The 13,908-nt window shown below is 38.3% G+C and overlaps 1 protein-coding gene and 1 pseudogene across 1 annotated transcript in view; one reads left to right on the top strand and one right to left on the bottom strand.

Moving 5' to 3' along the window:
- The window catches only part of LAMB4 (laminin subunit beta 4), a 98,089-nt gene that overhangs the window by 33,392 nt on the left and 50,789 nt on the right, over positions 1 to 13,908 (bottom strand). Inside the window, exons 16-22 of the mRNA XM_023537988.1 lie at positions 13,495 to 13,610; positions 12,775 to 12,895; positions 6,149 to 6,326; positions 4,653 to 4,796; positions 3,097 to 3,328; positions 2,497 to 2,654; positions 831 to 1,055 (exon numbers count right to left, since the gene is read on the bottom strand). Of these exons, the coding sequence (XP_023393756.1) occupies positions 831 to 1,055; positions 2,497 to 2,654; positions 3,097 to 3,328; positions 4,653 to 4,796; positions 6,149 to 6,326; positions 12,775 to 12,895; positions 13,495 to 13,610 (1,174 nt within the window). The remainder of the gene's footprint in view (positions 1 to 830; positions 1,056 to 2,496; positions 2,655 to 3,096; positions 3,329 to 4,652; positions 4,797 to 6,148; positions 6,327 to 12,774; positions 12,896 to 13,494; positions 13,611 to 13,908) is intronic.
- LOC111747060 lies at positions 5,036 to 5,158 on the top strand (annotated as a pseudogene).

The raw sequence follows: 13,908 nt of genomic DNA, 5'->3' as shown, positions 1-13,908 counted from the left end.
TTCAGTGATAACACTGGCATTCAACAACCCACACAAACAGCTTTTTAGACCTGGATATATCATTCCTCCAAAGGGCTCAAGGATGAAACATCTTACAATAGTACAGAATTTATCAAAGAATCTAAATAGGCTGAACCCATTCAATTGTTGGTAATCTCCCAAAACAGCAATTTCATATGGTTCTGCCAATCATGTTTCAAGAGCTCACAATTAGGAAGACCAAAAGTCTCACTTCTTCCCTGGTTCCATGCACCAAAGTTCCATTTATGTAAAGGATCTGAAAACAAATGGTTTTCACTAAATCGACTTGGGGAACAGAAATAGTTGAGATATCTTCTAAAAATGAGCAATTTATTTTTCCTCTTTATCATAAAATTAAACTCTTATCCTCTTCTACATCAATGATTCTTGTACCTATACACTGAAGTCACTTGATGAGCTTGTAACAATGCAGATTTCTGGGCCTCTCTCCCAGAGATTCAGCTCCATGGGTCTGAGGTACAGCCCAGGAATCCCCATGTTAATACCCTGCCTTATCCCCAGGTGATTCTGGCACAGTGCACCTGGGACCATACTCTGAGAAACAATACTCAGATTCTACCAGGGCAAGTTTTGAAGGTAAGAGTCACAAAAGGCAAACTGCTAACACCAGTGAGTAAACTGTAGCTGCATCTGAAATACTCGTGGTGGCGCTGCACCCATTTTTGCTGATGAGTTCAGTGCAACACCTGTTACTCAGTGGGTGCTGACACTACTGGCCTAACCAAAATGAGCATGGGAGAGCTGCCACTCCACTGTCACATTTCCCCCCAGGAGCCTTGCAGACTTACTTCTGCAAGTCTGATTGAGGGCCGATCCAAAGTGACCTGGTTTGCAGAGCTGGCAGTTGGGCCCCTGAGTGTTGTGCAGACATTTAAGGCACTCCCCTGTTACTTGGCTACAGGACTCTGGGTCAGTTATATCAATGTTGTTGTTGCAGGCACATGGCCTGCAAGGTGCTCCAGAAATTCTTGGATTTCCATAGAAACCAGCAGAGCATTCTTCACACTGCTTACCTAAAAGATTGGGAGAGGAAAAGGGAATAAGATGAGGAGTGTGTGTCTGCATTGGATGTGGGAAGAGGATGGCAATTGGTGTAAATAGAGAATAACTGGGCTCCTCTAGGAATAATGAGAGGTGGCACATTGAGGATAAGTAAGGAAAATTGTTCTAAATTAAAACAGCATTTATTTTTAATTTATTATTGATTCAGACCATAAAATGATTATTTAGAGCTAAAAATGTCTTTGGTGAAGAATGAATTCTAGTCTTTCTATAAAACCTGAATTTGTGGGCACAGGACCCCTGGATCCTTACAGAACCAGGGTCACCCTAGTGTGTTCCGGGACTCAAAGCTTGTCTCAGCCCCTGTTCTCCCCAGGCACCCCACCCTTCACCTGTTCCTAGAGGTGAAATGGCAGCAGCTTGAGATATGCGTCTAGAAGTGAAGATGGGTGAGAATAGTTTCCTTGATTATGAGACCAAGAGAATGGTTTTATTAAGCACTACATGGAGAAACCATCCCTTCTCTCCTATACTCTTTACCCTTCTAACCAAGAGGCAACTGCACTTGTGTAGTTGCCCAACCTATGGGTCCATTCTCCACATTTTGGTTCATTCCATTTAGAAATGCTCTCATAGCTTAGTCATGATCTCTGCTCTAGAAACTGACCAACCAAGCCAAAGTGTACATGGAGAAGAGACTATAAGGGAAGAGAATTAGCTAGAAACATATAACCTTAGAAGTAGCAAATAAGAAAAATATTAGTCATGTAATTTATTGTCACTATGTTAATTATCATTGAAGAAAATAAAAGCACTATATTTTCTAAGTGGGATTGAGTAAAGTAGACTTAAGTTTTTTCCTCATTTGCATTATATATTATACTCATGCTTTACCTCTGCAAAATAAAATGTTTGAGCAACAGGCACAAATACCGAACTGACTTATGAAGTCTATATTCATTGCCCAAATCAGTGCTTCTAGACATCAGAAAAAATTAGTTTTATCTGTGAAATACCAGTCAAATTGATTGCTTGGAATTATACGAAGAAAGCATTCGACTGAGTAACATTTTTTTTCTTTTTACTTTTTAAATGCTTATGTGATATGTAATACATATCACATATATATTTACTTAATCACATATGTATCTTAACATGTGATGATTTTGTTTTAAAGAAATTAATTTGGTTTGAACTCATTTGGCCAGTTAGTTTTCCACAACATTATTTAAAAACGATAGCTCAGTGGAATGGGTTTTAAATTGTCATTGGTTTTGAATCATTCAAATTTGTTTAGTAAAGTGGCAACTTTCCAAATTGTGTCTTCTTACCACAAACTTTAATTCTGCACCACTCATTTGGCCAAGGCAGATAAATTGTTAATATGTAATTATTTTTCAAGTAGTAGTGTGGAATGGAAGGAAAACAACCACCAGGAACTATACTGCATACCTGCATAACCTTCAAGACAATTGCAGATTACCTCTGAGCTCCAAGGATTCTGATAACAGGAATGGGCAAAATACCAATTACTCGATGGAACATCTGGACACGGGCAAGGACGGCAGGACTGTCCCGAAGAAGGGTTTCCATAGTAACCATTGATGCATCTGTCAAGGTAATTTCCTTTTACCAAAGTGTTCCCAGGAAAAGCTCACATGTTAGCCAACGTGAATTTGCTATACATTTGGATAGTGCAACTCTGAAATTCATTATTTTAGAAGATGCTTATTTTCTCTGTCCAAAAATTGTTTGCTTTTAAAAGTCTCATGGCATAGTCATTAAACTCAATATAATAGCACTTAATTTGCATGTCTTATTTCAGGAATAAAATGCAAGGTGCCAGGCAAATGACTGTTATCGATTTAACCAGACATTGTCTGGCTTATAACAAGATTTTGAAGGACAATGGAATGACACGATCTTCCCCACCTATAGCAACAACTCTATATTTAAATGTTGTTGAGTTTCTACTCGATGGTCCTTTGAGAGTGTTGTGAGAACAGAACAAAAGAAAAAAACTAAAGACTAAAGTGCACATGAATTTCATACCTTTCACAGTTTCTTCCAGTTGTAAACCTCCCGCAGTTGAAGCACGATCCTGTCTCTGGATCACAAAGTTCAGCAAACCCATTACAATGGCAAGGGCGGCAGTTGGGAAATCCAAAATAGCCCTGCAGGCACCGGTCGCAGCGGAGGCCAGCCACCTCTTCCTGGCAGGGGCACTGTCCTGTTATTTGGTCACATACAGTGCTCTTTGAGCCTTGATGGTGGCAGTGACATGCTAGATAAAGCAAGGAGAAGCATGTTGGGGTGGAGGACAAGTGGTGTGCTAGCGAAAGAGGTACAGTTCTAATTCTGCAGTCCCTGACTCACTTGTCATCTCAATCAAGGTGAATAGAGTTTCTAAAGCGCCTAGAATAGAGTGTTGTGTGTGTGTGTGTGTGTGTGTGTGTGTGTGTGTGTGTGTGTGTGTGGTAGGTACCAGATGAATGTGTGGACAACTGGGTCAGATAAATGTTGTTTATATAGAGGAACGGAATGGTAACATGTTTTTAATGACTTGAACTTTTGTATATCTTGGGAGTCAAACTTGAAGACCATAAAAAATATAAGAATCCCTCTCGCAAAGGTCAGATTTTTCTTTTTCCTAGGCAAGATAGTGGAGATTTAATCCTTTTCTGGTAAATTGTTGAATCCTTTGAGCCAGTCTTCTCCATACAAAAATATGATGCCTGTTCGTTTGATGGGTGCTACATGAAAGAAATGTTTGCTCCTTTGTGTATCTCAAACACTTTATAGTTGTTTTGTTTTTTTTTTTTTTAAGAAAAGGACAAAAAAGAAGGATGATGGACCTAAGCTATTTGATAGACTGTTTACTAGGCAGGCAGGAAGTTGTGCCGTCTCTCTGAATTATGACTAAAAAGATATGTTTCCCTCCCGGAGAGGAGATTTAATGTACCTGGTGGTTTTCATGGTTCCTAAGGTAGTTTTCTGTGGGGAACAGTATTTTCACTAATGGTTTACATCGCAACAGAGAACTATGTAGCCTGAACATAACAACCATGAGAACTGAATTATCAACTGTGGATGAAGCCCCACCTAAGCCTTTGTTAATGGGAGGCTTATAAAATGAGTTCCAATGCTGTTTGTGATCCCAGCATCAGAAAGAGTAATATCCTGGTGACAGCGTTGTCCTCTTTTTTGACTTCCCAATATCATCACTGTTTTAGCCTTTCCAGCCACCATACTTATGTGCCAGATCATTCAGCTGGGTTTGCACAGCTAACTCCCTTGATGGTGTTCCCACATTCTACTTGAACTACCATCTATTTGATATAGAATTCCAACTTCCAGAAGCATGGACCATGTTTTTATGACTACTCATGCTTCCTAATAGAGCTCTGTATATAGTCACTGCTCAGTGAATGGATGAATGAAGTATGGCAGAAAAAAATGTCAGTACATTTTATCTACATAGACAATCTGAATAACGTAGTCAAATTCTCAATTCTCTCCCATTTTAGATTCACCACATGGACTTTCTTGCCTTTGAAACGCCAAGGTTGTGACCAAGCATGTTTCCTCCTCTGTTTTTTGTTACTTACAGTGACAACCTTGATGCCCCAAACCGTAGCTTCCCGTTGAGCACCTGTCACAGCAGCGCCCAGTCACATGGGGCTTACACTGGCATTGGCCTCCAAGTTGGCTGCAGCTGGTCCCAACTGAGCCCTGGGGGTGACACTTGCAGGCTTCAGGGGACAGAAGAAGCAAGTTAGAAATGAACAAAGTAACAGAGGAACACTTCATCCTGTTAGTAGCTTTAGTCCACCTCTCACTTGGTGCCTCTCCAGTCCTTAACTCCCTTGCCTATTAAATGAAGATAATAATAAGACCTACCAAATGGGATTATAAAGATCGAACACCACACCACCTGTGAAGTACTTGGAACAGTATGAGTGCTAAATAAACATAACTTAATAAATAAATGTACTACGGCCAAGCCACCCTGAACAAGCCCGATCCTGTCTGATCTTGGAAGCTAAGCAGGGTTGGGCCTAATTAGTTAGTACTTGGATGGGAGACCACCTAGGAAGACCAGGTGCTGTAGGTGTAAAAATTAAAAAAATAAGGGATTGTTAGCTGACAAGGTCCTTGCAATCTGTGAGGTCAACCAAGGGTTGACTCACCTTAAAAAAAAATAAATAAATTTAACAACAATAAACATTACTTAAGTTAATGAAAGGCTTAAGTTGTTTTAATAATTATTTGTTCCAATATAATTATTATTATTGATATTATTATTACTTCAATTTCTGATCATCTATGTTGGTGCTGGACTATATCTTTGATTTCCTTATTCCATATCTTTCATGAGATTGTGGATACCTTGGAGCCAGAGACCTGCAGTATAACAGAAAAAGCATTTGCCTAGAACTCAGGAAACCCAGGCTGTCATTGGAGCTGTCATTCTATAGCAGTGGTTCTCACCTTGGGAGGAGATTTTGCCATGCCTCCTCCAGGGGACATATGACAAAGTTTAAAAACTTTTTTGAATGTCACAACTATGGGGAGGGTGCTACTGGTATCAGCTGGGTAGAAGGTAGAGATGTAGCGAAAGATCCTATAATGTACAGGACAGATCACCCCACTTCTATGACAGGTATTATGCAGTCCCACATTTCAAAAGTGCTGAGGGTGAGAAATCCTCCTCTACAGCTTAGTGAAATGGGCAGGATACCTAATGTTTTTGGACCCTAATATTCTCATTTATTAAATGAAGGTTTGGGGATGAAAGAAGTTTAGAGTTTGATTCAGCCCTAAAATTCCGTTTTCCAAATAAATATTTTAAGACCATTGCTCCAGCAATCTAGCATCTTAATGCTACTGCGAGACCCCTCTTTTATATATTTCCTGAACTGTGAGTTATGATTCCAACACATCAACAGACTGCTCTGTGTATGTCATCACTGGGCAAGGGGTATTTACATTGGTTGTTTGGAGCAGATGCCAAAATAAATAAAATCAATTTACTCACTTTCCAAAAACAAAGCATTTGTATAGATAGCAAAGCTTCAGCAGAGCCTACTAAACAGATACTCACCTACTGCGCCATCGTGTAGCCTGGCAGACATGCTGACTATAAGCCTTTTACATGTGCCAGAGAGCACTTGAGGTCCTGTTTCCGAGGCAATTTCAACACAGTTGTGCAGTTGATATTCATCCAAATCCTGCTTGCTGCAGAAATTCTCCAATGAATTGATTTGGGGAATAAGACCAAGCTTTTAAAATAATGAGAAAAGAAGACTTATGTTCACAAGTGTCTCCTGTTCCAGATTCTAGATATAAAAAAATTAGAGCTATGCAACTAATGGTTGAAAAGAGACTCAATTCAATTCTTTAAATGGCTTACAACTAAAGATTTTAAGATTTTCAACTTATTTACGAAGTCTTTAATTATTTCCATTTATTGACCTGTGGCAAAGAAAATAAATGTCTTTATCTTTTTACTGTCCTTATTATTATATTTTTAAGCTGCTAATAAATTTGTGTTAGATTTGAAAGACTTTCAACTAGGCTACTTGTAATAAATTAAGAAATTATGGCTTAGGGCATTCCATAGTGTTACTGTAGAACTCTAATTCCATAAAATTTTCCTTTCAATTTTTGTCTTTTTCAGTTACTTGTGAACAGTGGTGTTCTATAGTAAACTATATACACACACACACACACACACACACACATATATCTTGGAAATTCACAGAATAGATTACTATACCAAAGACTAAGAAGTCCAGCAAGAAAAATACTTTATGAACTCAGTGTTTCCAGACTTATTTAATCACTTGGTTCTATATTCAAACAACGCTTACTAACATCTTGTAAAAATCAAGATTTCACAGATGCATTTTGAGAGTTGCCGGCTTAGATTATACAGCTATTATGGAGACAAATGCATCATTATAAGTTTATTCTCAAGGATGACTCATCTATAGTTTAACATCTATGTAAAGAAAAGCTATATAGCTATATTTCTTGAGAAGTTATAACCTGATACTATTTAAAAAGTTCATTCATGGCTTGGATGATACAGCAGAGGTGTTGGTACAGCAAATTGATCACACCAAGTTGGTCATTTTGAACAACTGATGGAACAAGCAACATTAGAAATAAGTTTTAATTCAGCAGGTCATGTTAGGAGAGTGAACCCAGTAGCACAGATAAGTCTCCCCTGGTCTTTTTGTTTTGTCCATACTGAAACTAGTTTCCATGGTTCTTTACTTCGACCCCCCTTCTCTATTTGTCCTCTGACACACCAGCAGATGGGATCTCAACCCTAGATGACTATTTCAAAGCGTCTCGACTCCTCAAACCTCTAGCCTCATAGTCCTTGTACTCTCAGCATGTGCCATTGCCTCTTACTCTTCTTAATTCACAGAGAAAGGGCTGTCACCTGTCTTTGACTCAGGGCTTATGAAGAAGAGGAATCCCAGTGGAAGAGATGTCCCGCTGCTCTTCCTTCTGCCTTCAGGACACTTTTCTGTGGATTTTGCTTTCTTTCTTCAATCTCTTCCTTTCAACTGGCATTTAAATGTGCTTAAGTCTCTCCCATCTATAAAATCACCTCCTTGATCTCATATATTTCTCCTGCCACTGCCCCTGGATTGACTCCCTGACCATCAAATTTCCTGAAAAATTGTTTCTATGCCATCCCCACTACCTCTTCTCCTGCTCACTTTTCTTGCCAAAACAGTACTTCTCCCTCCACATATCCCCAAATGTTGAGTTCTTAGGGTTCTCTCATCAGCCCCCTTCTTACTCTACACCCACTTCCTAGGTGACCTTGACAATGCTGTGTCTTCTTTCAGTTACCATCTATAGGCTGCTAATATTGGAATTTATGTCTCCTGCCTACATCTCAGTTGTGGGCCCCAGATATGCACAGATCTACACAGACAAGCCTATGGGTTGTTTCACAGACACTGCAAACAAGACACACCTGAGATTTACTTTCCCTTCCGTACATATTGTCAGGAAATAATGCCACCATCTTCCAGGCTGCTCAGGGTAGAAAACTGAAGAACATCATCTCTAATACCTACATCTTTGTCATCAATACTCCCCACCCATCTCCATCCCCCACATGTCAAGTCTAACACAAGCCTGGTCAATCTGACCTATATTAAATGTGTCCAGGATGCATTTATTGTTCTTTGTTCCCCTGCCACTTCCCTAATTGAGCCACTTAGATTACCACAGTGGCAGCCCAATATGTGTCTCGTCTTCAACTTTTGTCCTCCCTTCCCCATCAATATTCTACCTTATAGTCAGAGCGATCTTTTGAAAGTTTGTTCAGATAACCCCTTCCTTAAAATCTTTCACTGGCTTCCTACTGCCTCAGGATAAAATCTAAGCTTCATCTCTATTCATTCATTCATTCATTCATTCATTCATTCATTCATTCATTTCTCTCAGCTCAGTGTCCTCAATATGGGAGGTATCGCTCTCTAGAAGGCATTTGGGAAATTCTAAGTGGTGATTTTCACTGTCATGGCATTTAGTGGGTGGGAGCCAAAAATGCTAGGCATTCTCATAAAAAGGAAAGTCACCTCATGTCTTCTACAGGTTTTGAATGTTCCACTGAAAATTCATGAAGGAGAAATTCATTTATAATTATAAGTTGAAAGCCTTACTCTATGTTTTTAAAACATGTTAAACTTGTCTCTGTTACACGTACTTTCACGGTTGTCTCATACACAGTGGCTCCACATGTATGAATGTCTGCTTCACTGTGTCTTCTGGTATGTTCACGCCTGTGCGTATACATATTGCAGTACATATTATTTCTTTATAAATCACTTTCCTTTTATTTCTTCTTTGTATTTACACACTACATTGATATTATGTGGAAGTTATGTGTAGGAAGGCTATAAAGCCTATGAATTTCATTTCAGGATAGTAAAGAGTGTTATGAAATATTCTAGTAAGAAGGGAAGGTTGGGTAAGATAACATTGAGAACCACTGCCTGAGCCACTCTGAACTTTTCAGTTTGCTGCTTATCACAGCTCTCAGTATCTCTCACATCGTGTTGTCATTTCCTGTGTAATTGTCTGCACGTCTCCTTTACAGAGCAAGCCCTGGCACAGCAGCGAAGGTACCTGTCTTGTTTACACCTGTGCCTACCACAGTGTCTCATTTATAGCAAGTACTCCATAAAGATGTTTTCAATAAGAAAGTATATATATATATTTCTAATATTGTATTTTTAATTTGATACTAAAACGACTTTACTTTCTCCAAACACAAACCAATAAACCAAGTAGAATGAAATGCAGAAGGAAGCCAGATGGGCTAGGGATGAGGATGAGGATAGCCAATCAGGAGTTAATTATTCAGAGTTATTGGGCAGAGCTAGTGTAGAGCTGATCACTTTTGGTACCAAGTAGATAGATCAGATGATAAGAATGTCAGCGATAGAATTTTGTAATGCTATGACTCACTTCTAGAAACTTGTTAGCACTTTATGTTTATCAAATGTAGTCTATTCCATAGTTTAGAAGAAGGACGGCAGTTTTATATTCGAGAATATCTAATATGCTTTTGACTTGAAACACATTTTTATGAGGGCACATATCATATAATCAGGGTGACTGAAAAAAAATTAATGTTCTCACTATGTTGCCAGACAAAAGGTATTTGTGCAGAAGGAGCATCCAGGATTGAACAAAGCTTTCATCTGGTCTTCTTGGTAATGCACTCTAACTTTTGATGCAAATGTTAATCTGGTTGCAGAGAAGAATAAACTTTGAAAGGACCAGGTCCCAGGCAGTTAAGTATCTTTCCAGAGCCACAAAACTGGTGATGTGAAAACAACAATGACTTTCTCCTACTAAATATCCTGGGACAGAGACTATAGGGGACATTGTAGGTAGCCTGCCCAGATGTTCCCATCTGCCAGCTGCTGTGACATTGGCAGCTAAAGGCTCACAGCTGTGCCCTTCTCCAAAAAATTGGACTCAGCCACCTTGTCCAGAATTTCAAGCGCTCACTGGATGGGGTGGTGAGCCAATGACTTGGGCACGTGCAGGCTCACCACTTCACCTCCAGGTGGAACCAGTTCCGTGATGTAGTCCATGTACCAGAGCTCCATGTGGGATCCAGCTGAAGCTACTCTTCAGTTGAGACCACATCTCTGCTTGAGTCCTGCCCTATCCTCTCCAGTTCTCCTCACTCCTCTTCTCCTGTGCACATGCCGTCAGTAAATCAGGTGCACCAGAGACCCTGTTTCAGCTTCTGCTTCTAGGGAATCTGACCTAAAACAGGGATCTAAGGCCTTTTCTGAGGTTTCTGACAGTTTGCCAAGATTAGCCTATTCTCTTAATTTCTATTCATGTTTCAGGGTTTTCATAGCTGTACATAGAGAATGATTGCTTGAAAACTGATCAACTGGATACATTTTAAGTTAATTTCAAATTATCCATTTATATAAAGCATCTATCAAATATCATTGTCATGATTTTGTTTACATGGATGTCTTCTTTATCAGAGTGAGAATTCTTTGAGAGTAAGAACCATATTTTATACCCCAGGGACCAGCACAGCTCTTGGCCCATATACACTCAGTGAATGATGATGAATGAATAATTTGGATGGATTAGGTGATGATCTTTGGAATTTACAAAGTTTAGAAATATTTAATATGTGGATTTCAAATGAGTTGTAACTTGGCTCTTATAAATTTGTTTCATAATTTATTATTATTATTATTAATTATTATTATTAAACATCCCTTTGTGACTTAGCACTTTCTTATTTTCTTCCTTTCCCTTTCTTTACTCTGTCTGGGTTCCCAACTCTTAGTTTTTTCTCCCTGGATTAAACTTGTTGTATATGATTTTCTTTCTTTGTAACTTGTATGTTGGTTCATGAGCACTGTTCTATTTAAAGCTCCTTGGCAGAAAACATGAGTTGTATGGATACAGGAATTACGATAGTTTAAATTTTCCATTCAAGAGTTTGTTTCTCCTTTGCACTTTATTTCTACCACAATGTAGTAGAACCTCACCACAATATTATATGGCCTTCCAGGTGTAAACTTTAGACCTTTGGTTAAGGTTGCCAAGTTAAATGCAAATCACTCACTTAAAACTGAATTTCAGAGAAACAATGAATAATTTTTTTAGCATAAACACATATCATTTGAGGGCAATATTTGGGACATATTTATAAAAATTTAAAGTTAACTTGATGTCCTGTTTCTTTCTTTCTTCTTTTCCTTTTCATTAAATTTTGCAACTCTACTTTCAGTAAAATAATCTTAAACAATGACTTTTTTATGTTATAATAACTGAATTTATTGAATAAAATTCAAGATACATCTGCCTCATATTGAATTCTATAGTAGATTGTGAAATAACAAAGTTTAAGGGTATAAATTTAAAATATTCAATGGTTAAAAATTGAACTTTGAAGACATAATTCACAAAACATGGATATGTAGCTAATTAAAATCAAAGATCAACAAATTTCTTGTAAGGCATAGTTTTGGCTTTGTAGCCCCAACGTCTCTGTTATAACTACTCAGCTCTGCCTCTGTAGCTTGAAAGCATGTAAACAAAACAGCAGGGCTATGTTCCAATAAAATTTGTAGTCTATAGTTTGCCAATTAAGTCATGATATTAGAAGATTCTCACAAATATTAAAAAATGCGATTTTAACAAAACAATTTGATTTTTATATACAAAATTACTTAAAAAATCTCAAGCAATTCTATATAATTCTGCTAAAAAGGGGATGAAATTGGTGCTCCATATACTATGATAATCCTGAAAATTAATTGAAGAATACCTTATAGAAATTAACCTGATAAGTTATTTCAAGAGCCATAAAACCTTGGGTAAAGCAGAACACTGTATTTTAAAACATTTAAAAAATATGTACCAACTATACATAGTAGTGAAAAATAGAAAGAACTTAAATGATCACAAGTAGGGGAATAGATAAGTAGATTATGTAAATTTACTCAATGCCTGAACTCTGACAAGCCTGGGCCTGAAGTTGTGCAGAGTGAGAGGTTTGGATGGAATGACTGTGGCTAAACTCTGTGGGGCAAAGACGCTAAAAGAAGTCACTCAAGACAACATTATGCATGGTTCCTAAAAATGATAAGAAGACTGCATAAGCACCACAAGAAAATGCTTATGACATAAAGTGAAGTGAAAAAAATCCATATACATACTTGTAAGAGCATTCTGATTACAATAATATAAAAGCATAATATGTATAAAATGAAGGCTTGCAAGACGATAATAATTAAAGCAGTGGGATTTCTCCTTAAACTCTCTGTAAACTGCTGTGGCTCAGAGTAGGGTCTCTGGAATCAGGTAGTTTGGCTCTGATTTCTGATTCCTCACTCACTAGCTTTGTTACCCTGAGTCTCAGTTCTATTGTCTATGAATGAAGATAATAAGAGTACCTCCCCTATAGAGTTATTGATTCTGTAAGACCAAATAATAGAATATGTAAAACACTTCAAACTGTTACTAGCACATACTGTTCTACAGGATTTCCAATTGTTATGATGTGACTTTTATAGAGAATAGGTGATTTTTATAATGAAACAAATATATTTATACTTCTGAAGAAACATTTCACTAGAGAGTCAAAAAGCAGAACTGTAATGGAGCTCAGTTTAGAGGGAAGCACCCACAAAGCTCGGTGATACTTACAGAATCAACCAGGATATGTGAATGAGCATGGGACCTGTCTTGCAAAGGCTGGGAAAAATAGACATCTATGGAATATTGTACATTTGGTTCTAAACAGATGGGTGTGGGAAGCAGCATAATTCTGTATTAAGAGAAATAAAGCAAAAATTCATGACAAAAGTATACTTATATAATCTAAGCAGCAGTAGTATTTGGTAGTGTCCCACCTGTGCTGTGATGTGGGTTCCATTGTGGGGCGGAGGCTAGGTCTAGGTCTAGACCAGTTCAGGTGGGCTGGGTGGACAGTAAATTCACATTCAGATTCTGCATCGCTCTTCCATAGGTTATACCAAATAGCGAAGCCTTAGAAACTATTGGCCCTGCATTGTCATGACTGCTTTGGAGAAAGGATGGAGCAAATGTCCTCCATCCTTATCTACCATGCTAATGTCAACGGGTTTTCTGCTTCATTTTGCCATAAATCTCTGCTGAGGAAAAATTAGTGGCCCAAAATTACTAGCATTTTACCTTACAGATTCTTAGCTGAGAAAATCCAACCTAAATATTTTACTCTTATTCTTGTAGCATTTTACTTTTTCACATCAAGGCCATCGGGAAAGAAACATTCTATTGTCTTCTTTAATATGCCTCTTCTCCCATCTAGTTCCTGGATACAGATTATTAATGTATGAACAAAATTCTAAGAAATCTTCAATGTTTGAGGACAGGTCTCAAGCATACCTGGAAGCTGCTGGTAAGGCAAAAGAATGAGGCTTTTGTGGTGGGGTCTTGCGTGTACAGTACTCACTTCCTCCAGGGGGGTTAACCACGATCTGGACAGCCCAGTCAGCTGTGGACTAGACAGGCATGATATTAAAGCATGTCATTGTGAGGATGCAGAAATCTGCTTTGCATGCACAAACATATACCTACCAAATAGGGCATGGAATTGAATTTGCAACCTATATCCCACTTGGAAAATAGAATTTTGAAGTAAAAGAAGTCTTAGAGGTTCACTCTTAGGGCTAGCTCCCTGGTGTCTGAATTGTGGTCCAGGTAGAAGAAATATTGTTTATGGCCATAGCTATAGTTCATGGGCCTGGAAAACCCTATTAGTCATGACAGGTCATGTCTTTAAACTCTGTCTCCGAGAGT

Source organism: Pteropus vampyrus, unplaced genomic scaffold (assembly GCF_000151845.1).
Source record: "Pteropus vampyrus isolate Shadow unplaced genomic scaffold, Pvam_2.0 Scaffold208, whole genome shotgun sequence".
Classification (NCBI taxonomy): domain Eukaryota; kingdom Metazoa; phylum Chordata; class Mammalia; order Chiroptera; family Pteropodidae; genus Pteropus; species Pteropus vampyrus.
The sequence above is the reverse complement of the archived record's forward strand: the minus strand, read 5'-3'. Positions and strand labels throughout refer to the sequence as shown.